Source organism: Symphodus melops (assembly GCF_947650265.1).
Source record: "Symphodus melops genome assembly, chromosome: 1".
NCBI lineage: Eukaryota > Metazoa > Chordata > Actinopteri > Labriformes > Labridae > Symphodus > Symphodus melops.
The window spans coordinates 9,149,905-9,161,081 of NC_136691.1; the positions used below are offsets into that span (position 1 = coordinate 9,149,905).

The 11,177-nt window shown below is 42.1% G+C and overlaps 1 protein-coding gene across 2 annotated transcripts in view; it reads left to right on the top strand.

Moving 5' to 3' along the window:
- syne1a (spectrin repeat containing, nuclear envelope 1a) overlaps window positions 1-11,177 on the top strand; it is a 286,238-nt gene that overhangs the window by 34,691 nt on the left and 240,370 nt on the right. For both annotated transcript variants that reach the window (XM_079360699.1, XM_079360700.1), the window contains exons 26-47: window positions 72-280; window positions 380-488; window positions 595-759; window positions 852-1,019; window positions 1,143-1,307; window positions 1,703-1,843; window positions 1,919-2,079; window positions 2,239-2,395; window positions 3,052-3,279; window positions 3,384-3,482; window positions 3,662-3,849; window positions 4,789-4,912; window positions 5,382-5,548; window positions 5,690-5,843; window positions 5,980-6,635; window positions 7,091-7,270; window positions 7,361-7,514; window positions 7,868-8,026; window positions 8,646-8,828; window positions 8,921-9,022; window positions 9,750-9,953; window positions 10,036-10,243. In XM_079360699.1, coding sequence (XP_079216825.1) covers window positions 72-280; window positions 380-488; window positions 595-759; window positions 852-1,019; window positions 1,143-1,307; window positions 1,703-1,843; window positions 1,919-2,079; window positions 2,239-2,395; window positions 3,052-3,279; window positions 3,384-3,482; window positions 3,662-3,849; window positions 4,789-4,912; window positions 5,382-5,548; window positions 5,690-5,843; window positions 5,980-6,635; window positions 7,091-7,270; window positions 7,361-7,514; window positions 7,868-8,026; window positions 8,646-8,828; window positions 8,921-9,022; window positions 9,750-9,953; window positions 10,036-10,243 — 4,081 coding nt within the window. The remainder of the gene's footprint in view (window positions 1-71; window positions 281-379; window positions 489-594; window positions 760-851; window positions 1,020-1,142; window positions 1,308-1,702; window positions 1,844-1,918; window positions 2,080-2,238; window positions 2,396-3,051; window positions 3,280-3,383; window positions 3,483-3,661; window positions 3,850-4,788; window positions 4,913-5,381; window positions 5,549-5,689; window positions 5,844-5,979; window positions 6,636-7,090; window positions 7,271-7,360; window positions 7,515-7,867; window positions 8,027-8,645; window positions 8,829-8,920; window positions 9,023-9,749; window positions 9,954-10,035; window positions 10,244-11,177) is intronic.

Here is an 11,177-nt window from a genome sequence, read left to right on the forward strand (position 1 = left end):
AATCACTTAATGTCTTCATAATCAGCGTCCTTCAGCATCTTCTTCAACATGTCCGCTTCTCTTATCTCCAGACTTTTTTCAGGGAACGCAAACCTCTGACTTCGTGTGAGAAAAGGATTAGAATCATGGAGGATCTGTGTCAAAAGTTACCTGACAATGACCCGGCTTATCGCGCATTAGACTCCACCCGAAGGGTTGTCGATGAGGTTATGGAGCAAATCAAGAGCATCCACCTCAAGCTGGAGCAGCACCCTGATAAATGGAAAGACTGGAACGAGAGGTAGGGATTGAGATAAAAGCTAAGTACTTCCAGTATCTTCAAAATCTAAAAGACTATTTCATTGCTCCAAGGGGTTAAACGAGGATTTCCTTTTTGTAGGTTCTGCGAGCTTTCTGATTGGGTCTCATCTCAAAAGAGGCAGGTGAGACTGTTAAAGGAGACTGCAAGAAATTCCAGCCACAAGGAGCAGGTTGATGCTGCTGTCCAGGTGAGCTGGCACGTTTTTATTTTCCGCCATGGGAGTAGAGGAAACGTTAGAATCCAAAACTACTTTATCTCACAAACCCGCTTGCAAATGTTTGCACCACTTTCAGGCTCTGCAGGAAGCAATCGATGCCCGAGAGGAGAGCCTGTTGTGGCTCAAGAGCCGTCTTGCTGGGCTGTCTGAGGTTAGCTCTGATCTGGAGGTCCAGAGACAGAGAACTGCTCTGGCCAAACTCTCAACTGACCTGCGGGCTCTCTTCTCCTCACTTTGTCAGGTATTTCAAGAATAAAAAAAAATAAAAAAAATGTAGCACCTGTACTTCTCCTTGATTTTTCTCAACAAAATGTGTCTAATCCTCATTTACAGTGGGGTGAGGAGGGTTCTGCAATGTTTCAGTATGAGGAGCTGAGGGAGGAGGTGCATGGTGCTCTGGAGGAGGTTCTGAGAGCACGCAGGGAGGCTGAGGAGCAGACCAGCAGGATCCTGGATGCAAAGGGACTGGAGGAGGCAAAACAACTTTACCTCTTTCACCAGGTGTGTGTAGAGCAAAGGCAGCAGTGTGTTTTTTTATTGTGTATAGATATTTGATGTCAAATGACACTGAAAAATTAATAGTAATCTAAACATATTTGTTACTTCTCTATTTGTCTGTTATAGCAACACTTAAAGCGCCTGCATGCTAACAGGAGAGAGGCAGAGCTTCTGGTGTCTCACTGTCGGCAGCTGCAGAAAGGGGAGACACTCAGTGAGTCTCTACGGGAGCTGGAGGGAGCTTTCAGAGAGGTCGACCGTAAATCAGAGGCAAAAGAGCACAACCTGCAGGTACAATGAGTCGTGGTTTTCCTCACGTGTGGAGTGTGCAAATGTGTTCATGTGTAAGCATCCACACACCCTCGCAGTGATCATTGATTGTTGGGGCTAAACAAGGTATTGATTGTTGTCTGGTATGTTAATTTAGTTTGTTTCTCTTGTCTTTAGATTGGTTTATAACCCTCCATCACCGTCATCAAATTGATTAGAAAATCAACATGTTTTATGTGTTTTATTGTTAAGCACATAAACTAGCATGAAAACATTAGAATTAGAAATGAATGCTAATGTGTAAAGTCTGTTCCTAAATGTATAAACTTATTTTTATTAGGAAAAAAGTTTAGTAAGATTTAGTCCAGTTTGTTTCAAGATTTATCTGCTCTTTTTTTTTTTTACTTGAACTCAAGGAAACTCTGAGCTCCTGGCAGAATTTCGAAGCCGACAGAGAAGCTGTTTGGAGGTTTGTCAGTAATACAAACATAGAGCTGCACAAAGAGCTTATTTTCAACAACGTCGACAGCATGAGGACTGAACTGGAACACAACAAGGTATGTTTGTGAACAGGAATGTAGTGTATGATCTGCATCTGCCTGTACTTAACAATGCCCACTTTTGGCCCGTAGGAGCTCCTAACAAAGAGTGGGGAGTTTTCCATACTGGCAGATCTCCTCCTGGAAAAGGCAGCAGATGTTCAGCTCGGTCCAAAGAATCAGACTCTTCTTCTGCAGCAGGCCCAGTCCACCAAAGAAGCAGTCACACAACTTCAAGACCACATCAACAAGAAGTACATTCCAATCCTCATCCTTATGTCTCCCATGCATTTAAATATGAAAGACATACTTTGTAATTTAGCCAAAGTAAAGTCATTTCAGGTTTGATGGACGTTTTTCCCCTGGTACATTTATATTACACTGTTTAAAATAGTTTTTGTCTAACCTTTCAGTGTTGTCCAGCTGGAGATGGTGTGCATGCAGTGGGAGCGCTTTAGCAGAGAGTCTGAGGCTTTCTTTCTGTGGATGAACAAGACAGATGAGGAGTTAGAAGCTGTTTGCACCTCCTCCTCCACCGAACCCCTGGACAAACAAATCAGCAAAGTGGAGGTATTCTGCACCTTGTTTTTATACTCTAGGTTAGTCCTTGATCATGATACTGACTGTAAACTGTGTAGCTGCAATTCATAAACAACTCATTAAATATGTTTGGATATTCATAAATCAATCATACAAAGATTTAAAGTAGCTCTGAGTTAAATGATTTTTGCTGTCTGGCTTTAGTCTATAAATTACAGTGACAGAGTGGCCTCAAGGTTTTTAAGATTAGGAGGAAATAAATGACATTTTAATCTAACCCGAGGGGAAATTGGGTCAGATATGCAGCAACGACTCAGATACAAAAAATAAATTGATCATGTTGAAGGAAATATAATCTCTGCTTGCCTGATTTGGCCATGTCAATCTCGTGTTGGCCCATGGCAAAAAAAGCCAAAAAATCCCACAGAAGCCTTTTGATTACTTACAATTTTACATGCATGCCATCAGAAACCACAGAGTCATTTTTTTTTCCTTCCCGGGCTTGAGTACTTGAATTTTTTTCCCAACTTAGATAAAGGGGCGCATTGAAGATAAAGCACAGCAATGTCACCGCCTTATAAATTTTTATTTCTCCACTATTTTATATTCTGTCAGGTTTATTTTCCCAGAACTCCCGCCTCTTGTACTTTGCTGATTATCACTCCTCTGCTGCTTCATCCTTACAGGCTGTGGTGGAGGGTTTAGAGGAAAGAAGGGCAGCCCTGGCTCACATGGAGGTGGACTGCGAGGCCCTCTTGATCTTTGTGACCCCTGGAGAAGCTGGACGTATTCAGCCACAACTTGCACAGATGAGGCATAACTGGGAAGCGATGAAGTGGAGAGTAGAGCAGCTCGGATGCCAACTCAATCAGAGCGCCACATACAGGCAGAGATATAATGATAACCTTGAACAGGTATACAGCAGCATCGATTGAATAGTGTGGTGCATTTATTTGAAGTACGTCTTTCTAGTTTGAGTGTGTTCATTTCTGAATAAGTTAAGTGTTGTCATTACCAGGTCAAGAAAACGATGAGTGATCTTAAAGAGAAGCTGGACTGTCCCGTCACACACTGCACATCATCATGTGAGACGTACAAAATCCTCCAGGATCACATGGTAAACACACGAGGAATGGAACTGTTATGCTACATCACAAAATCATAACATATTACTGATACTACAATCATCATAACTACCATGTCAGTATTTATATTCAAGAGTAGTTCAACCTGGTACCCTCGGTGGTTTAACAATGTCATCAGAACTGATGACAAGTGTGCTTCTGTGTCCTCCAGGAGGTTTGCCAGGCTGTCGAGCAGCTGAACCCCAGGCTGATGGCTTTGTGTTCAGCCGTGAAGAGGCTCGGTGAGGGCAGCCAGCTGGAGGAAGAGGTGGCTAACCACCAGAAACAACAGGCGGAGTTCGTGGCAAAAGCTGCGGAAAAGCAATCCACATTAGAGAGCCTTCTAGCACTTTGGCAAAGGTAAAATAAACAACATTTCTATGGTTTTATTTCAGATTCTTACGGATATTGGCTCATTTGCAAACAGAATAAGGCGCGCCGTGTAAGAACAAAAGCTCATCCATAAAGACACCGGGAAGTTGAAAATACATGTAAAATTGTTGAACACAAACTGCTTGGGGAGTTCCTTTACTGAACACGACTTTTCCTTTTTGTCCTTCTCAACATGTGTATATCAATCTGATTGTACAAACATTTCTATTTCCCCTTTCACTGTGCATATGCTCTTTTTTGCTGAACCCTTCTTTCTATGCCAATTTCCTCTTGTATTCTTTGAATCACCCCCTCATCTTAGGAGGCTGCAGAGCACTGAGATCTTGTCTCTGATACAATCTGTCTGTCTCGCAGTCAGCCGTCGCCTTTCAATTCCAATAACATGCTTTTGTTATCGCTTTCTTTGATCGCACAATAGACTTTCACTCAAACAATTGTTTCCTATTCTTCGCAGCATTCAGGAGGAAAGAAAAGCTGCGAGCTAGTCACATAACAGATTTTTAAAGTGATGGCTTTTTTTGTGTATTTATCCAGCTAATACCACAGTTCTATTTCTGCTGATAAACTCTCGCTGGGTGTGTGTGTGTCTGTGGATGTGCGTTCCTCTGCAGTCAACCTCATCTTCTCCCCTGCAAGTGGCAAGTGTGTGTATGAGGGATTACCTAAAGCACAGGATGGTCTGCTGAGATATGGTTGCCCCATTATGACACTGTCACTGATACTGGGGCTTGGTCCTAAATAAAACATGAGACAGACAGTATCAGTCTGTGTGTGTGTGTGTGTGTGTGTGTGTGTGTGTGTTTTAGTTCAAAGACTGCTACAATCAGTTTGTGTTTGATTGTCATTTACAGCTGATTAGTGCAACAAAGAATGTTTTTCAACTCAGTTTCATCTCTGCATCAACAGATATGAAAAGGAGCATTCGTCCATGAAAAGTTGGTTAGGAAGATGTGAGTCTGTTTGCTGTCCAGACTCTGATCTGCTCTCTGCAGACAAAGAGAAACTTCGGAATGAACTACGAAATGTGCAGGTCAATAATTGTTCTACTTGTGTATTACTTTATGGAAGCCCTAAGCAACATTCATACATTTAAATCATCCTTTTATCTTTATAGCGAGTTTAATGTCAGTAGTTTTCTCTGGTTTTCCCATTATAACAAAGTATTCTACTTAATTTTCTCAAAATATGTTTGTTTTCTTGTGATAACGAGATAATTTCTAGTATATTAGAAACATAACAATAGCCCCTATTTGATAGCCATACCATACCCATGCTAAGAGGTTAACTAACTAATAAAGCTGAAGCCATGCCAGTTTGTTTGTTGCTTTTTATAATTGTGAATATAATATGTGGATGCATATCAGCTTAGGGCCTCCATATTTGTTGTTAAAATCTTACTCAGCGTTGTTCTGACCTTTTTGGTTTTGCTCTTGCCGCTCCTTTTGTACACAATGTCTCCTGCTAATTTTGTGTTTTGCTAAATGTATTGACCCATGTAGGAAATGCAGATGGAGACGCCATCCTATGAAGCTCTCCTCCAGGGCCTTCTGAATCTTGGGCTGTGTCTGTATCCCACAGCGCCTGAAGATCGTATACAAGAGCTCAGTGAGGATCTCACACAAATACAACAGAGATGCACTGCTTTAAAGAACAGTATATCACACAGGTATTTGACTTTTGTGCATTGTTGGAGATGATTTACATTTTTCTACCTCTGCTCAACTTTATTCAGCATTTCATATTTGTTTTGCCTATAAAAACATAAATCTCAGATTCTTCATCCAAGCTGCCTCCACCTCTCTTTTAGACTTGAGCTGTTGGAGCCTCAGCTGGAGCAGATGGAGCAGTTTGATCAGGCTCTGCTGACTCTTTCCCAGAGGAGTGAAAACTTCCTGTCTGGCTTGAGAAGCTCTTCCCAGGTTGATATTGCTGATCTTGAGGCTGCAAACATGAAACTGAAGGTGAGAAATCAATAATTAGCTGTCAACAAAGAAGTCATTTACAGGCTTGTTTATTTGTGCAGCTACAGTAAGCAAGTTTATATCGATTCCTGTTGGAGCTCAATCAAATTTCTCTAATTAATCTATCTCGTTCCAGGAGAATGAGGTGCAACTACAGGCCTTTGCATCAATGAGAGAGGGTCTGCAGCAAAGAGAGTCCTCTCTGCTTCGCTGTTCCACCCCAGAAGCCCAGCAACAGCTGCAGGCCTGGCGAGAGGACTGCCTGCAACCCCTCAATGAATCTCAGCGTCTTCTTTTCCTCCGCAAAGAGTGCCTGACTGAGTTAAAGACTTTCCTTGAGAAGCATGGAGCAGCAGCTAAGGCTGTGCGTAGACTTCAAGAGGCAGTGGAAGGAAGAGGAAGCTGGGACGGCTCCAAAGTCGAAGAGCTGCATCATGGAATAGGGGAAGTGGCTACAGATGTGGCCCTGCTTGAGGCTGAGGCAGTTGGGTTAGATGGTCAGTTTACCAAAGCACAGTTTTACCTGTGTGGAGTAGAGTGGCACAGGTCCAAAGATGTGAGTCCCCCCCATGGAAGAACATCATGCAGGGTGCAGGCAGTGTCTCTTAGTATGGCTCTGGAGGAGGTTCAGAGAGGTGTGGGGTGGAGGCAGAGTGAAGCGGACACTTTAGGGGCACTGTGGAGCTCCTTCAGGGACAGGAGGGAGGAGGTGATGAAGAATTTGAAAAAACTGGAGGATGAAGCGAGGCAAGAGGCGGCCAGAGAGAGCTCAGTGCAGGCCTTTCAAAACAGGTATGCACCTTCCAGTGTCTTTACAACATTGTCAGCGTTTTAAACAAGATTTTTTATACCCCCTAGCTAAGGCTCTCAGACAATATGACCCTTTTTAAGGCTTACAAACACTAATTTTTGGTTCTTACATGTGCATGTTTAAAAGCACTGAACACGTGACAGAACTTTAAACAGCAGTGCTTCTTTTAGATAAAGGCTGTACTTCACTGATTTAATTTTATTTAGAAATATGAAGGTTGCCAAGGCCATTGTTACTGTCTGATAAATGTTGAGCTATTTAAGTCAGTTTGATAATAACTTGTATCATAAATTGGTAAGAGACATTGCAAAGTAATGCTCTACAAACTGTAGATTGAACAATACAATTGAATTCGATCACTTAATAAATGAAGATATATTGAATTGAAATCAGGCTATTAATCCTCATTATTTCCGTCTGCATCTATTTCTCCCAGGCTGCGTTTCTTTATTCAGCTAGAGGATGAGCTCCAGTCCCTGCAGCACTCCCAGCGGTGGTTAGAGGAGAAGGGAGGCCAGCTGGCCCAGAGAGACAGCGAGCTGGCAGGGGAGGCTCTCAGGGAGGTAGCAATTGTGAAGACAGCCTGGGAGAACGTCAGGATTCTGATCACCTACGGGTAAGGAGTAAGACTGACAGAGAGGGATTGAATCCTCTTCTTGTTCCATTCCTGTTTTGTGTTTTTATTTCTTGTATTTTCCTCCTTCAGTCAGGAACAAAGTGGAGTTTTGGTAGATCTTCTCCGTCACTTCCACCACCTGAAGTCAATCCTCACCACTGTTGTTGAGACTGCTCAGGCTGTTGCACACAATCTCCCTGACCACAACCATGATGCTCAGGAAGCCAGGAGAACTTTCATACGAGTCAGTACTTCGTGTTTTTCATAGGACACTTTAATTTACTGCTCCCTTTCTTTTTTTAATGCAAACATATTCAGGGGTTGAAGAAGTAACCAGCGTCTAGTAAAAGATTTATTGCAAGTAAAAATCTAAACGTAAAGCAGGTATTTCTAGGTGCATCTTGCTGGGGTCATACATTTCAATCTGCTTCTATTTTTGTTTAATGACTATGATTTATCTTGCTTTCTAGTCAATTCACTGAAATCTCATGAAACAGAATTGCATTCTAACAGTTGTTCTGATTCAAGTCTGTACAATCGACTTCCCTCTGGTGGTGGTTTGTTGTCATATCGTCTGCATGTTCTCTGTCCCTGTAGCATGAAACAGTGCAGTCTGAACTGATAGGAAAGCAGGAAGACATGGATCAGCTCATCAGCACAGTGGAGGACCTGCAAAGAGCGCTGGAGAAGGTTCCCCACTCTGACACGAGCTTCATCCAGAGAGACATGGAGACATTAAGAGACCAGTGGCTGGAGGTGAGTGCTGCTACACAATAACATAGTGCATTTCCTTTTACAGTGAAAATAAAAGACTTCATCAGATAAATAAATAACATCAGTAGGCTGTAGAAACACTACCTAATGAGCAAGATAAAATAAATAATAATCCCACAAATTCAACTCAGGTCTAGATCTGTAATAGGAAACCCCTTTGAAGAAAATAATACAGCTTTTGTTGTTGTTTACTTACAGAAATCAATTATAATATGACTGGTAGATCAGCTCTACCGGGCACTAATGCTGTTCCTTTTTTAATATTTATTTCTGTCTGTTTTCTCCTTTTTCTATTTCCTCCTCTTATGGGATTTAGTTGGCTGCTCAGCTGTCACAAATGAGACAGAAATATAAACAAGTCTAGACACGTTATCTGCCTCCCCGTCTCTCTCTCTCTCTCTTTCTCACTTCTCATCCCCACATCTGTCAAACCAATTAAGTCCTGCTTTCCTTCCATCTCCATGTAAAGCATACTGTCCCTTGTCACTGAGAGAGGGAGAGAGAAAAGTAAACACAAAGGGAGGGGGGGGGGGATCATACCTCTCCGGTTGATTGAGATGTTTCTTGTATTCATATGGACCACTGGTCTCTCTTCCCTTAGGTCTCAGAGAGGATACAGACAAACACAGAGAGACTGGGATACTGCGTAAGTCTTTGGGATGACCTCAAGTCCATGGAGCAGGACATTAACCAATGGAGCGCCAACTCCATCGCTGATCTTACCGACAGTGTTACCAATCTCAGCGATAAAGAAAAAGCAGAGGCCCAGCTTGACACCTTTCAGGTCAGGAGAGTTTGAATAATGATGATGGTGTTGTAACGTTGAGTTCCTTGCGGCTGTGTTTTAATTGAAATGTCCTTCACTTCCATCTGCAGGCTGAGGTTGAGAAGAGAGAGCAGACGCTTGATACCCTGCAAGAGAGAGTGATGGAGCTGAAGGAGCGAGCAAAGCTACAGGAAACCCCATTACAAATGCAGGTGAGGGAAGGAGACATGTTGTTGACAGAGTCAAGAAAAATGTACCACCAAAGAGCTGACTTATGCAACCCAATAGTAATCACTGTGTAATACAAGAAAGGAATATTGTGCTCAGTATTACTACAGTGACATGATTGTAAATATTAAAAGATGTACATATATATATATATTTGAGCTGATTATCATTGGAGGGTTTTTGTAAATAGAGTTTTTTAATGAAACATTGCTTGCTGTTGATGCAGAAGGTTGACAGTACAGTTTACCTAATCTACCATATTAATTCTGCAATGTATCTCAATAACTACAGCAAAACATATTTTTATAACACTGTGATGAATTAGTTTGTGTATGCATATTACTTTGCATGGTTAATTAAGCTTCTCAATCTTAAATATTTGCCATTAGAGCTCCTGTGATGACCTCTTCCTCAAAATCGTTTTTCATACTCTCATTCATTGATAATCTACTCTGGAGGATGTGAATAAAGGCTGCCTCAGCGGCATGTAGTTCGTGACTTCACTTGACACATACCCTGAGGCAATGGTTTCAAGAACCATATAGAAATCAGGATCTTGGAACATGTTGCTGAAATGTATTGTACTTCAGGTGCTGAAAATGTAGTCAGGAACTTTCTTAAGAGGACCATAACGAGCACATAAAAGCACATTGTTGCTTAAATAGCAGTTTGACTGTGAAATATCTCTAATTTCTCTTTATTTTTTTGCAGGTCCTGGAGTCGGACCTGAAAAAGAAAATGGCTCATGCGCAGGAGGTGTACAACCAGGCCAAACACACTCTGACCTACTTCAGTTTTCAGAAGCAGCGACTGGAGGACCTCATGTCCCAGATGGCCGAGCGACTTAAGGCAGTTGAGGGCTCCTTATCAGACCTCACAGAGGCTACTTCTCCTGAAGACATTGGCACAGTCAAGGTACAACAACGCAATCAAATAAATAACAATACATACTTTATTGACAAATGATACTTTAACAGGTTGCACACTCATTTTTCAGGATCTGCAGGGTGTTGTGCAGCAACAGAGGGTAGACATGGACTCGGCTCGAGAATCCTTGAGTGCTTTGTGCAGGTCTCATCCCTCTCAAGAGTTGTCATGCCTCAGCTCTGAGCTGACCACCATTGCAAAGCGAACAGAGGCTGTTGCGCAGCGCTGTGCCAAGACAAGGGGCAACCTGCAGGATGGGTTACAGCTCCACTTCAACGGTAATGGGATGTGAATATGACTTAAAATTAGAGTGGAGAAATTATTTTCGAAGCGTTTGTTGTAAATGTAGAGATTTGCTTTACATGCCAACATATGCTGAAATAAGACATCTTTGTTTTGGTACAGTAGCAGGTCCAGTCCTGTTTTAAACTAGACTGCATTTCTCCCAACCTGCCTGCACTCTACCTGGGCATATAATTCACAACAAGCACAGTCTTTTACAAACCAAAACAAACAGGCAAGTTGCAATAAAGGGGCCGTTACACTAATTTAAATCATGTTAGGACAGAAAATACGATTCTAGAAATGACCAGTCTTATGTGCCTTTGTAGATCACATAGAAGCCCCCATATGAATTTTCCTGTGATTCATAACCAGCTAAAAACTCCTCACAGAACTTTAATATGGCTCGTTTTTTCAAAGTTGCCAACCCGAGCTTCAATTTGGCATTTTCTGGTGTCAATACACCGTGTTTATTTTTTGTCTTAGTTCTTTCTTTATTTTTCTGTAACAATAACTTACACAGTCACTACCTAATTTTGATTTACTGCAAGGAGAAAAAAAATACATTTTAATATGACTTAAAATCTCATGATCACCTATTCAAACATGGAACAACCACAGGATGTGATGTCATTTGTTCGTGTTAGTGTTACAACAGATTTAGTGCTGATTATCCGATGTTTTCCCCTGAGAACACTCAAACCGCCCACTAGAACTCACACTCCACTGACACACACTGTCTGCTACACTGGTGCGCTCTCATCCTCAGGCACACACCTGTGCCTCAGAGAGTAATGCTTCTCTCTTCACATCTGCTCTCCAGGGAGTCATTTTGGGCTAGTTGGCAAGGCAACCCAGTGTTGCACAGCATGGACACGCCCACACTCCCCATATGGCTCAACACATAAACTCCTCTCTCCCTCCTCCTTC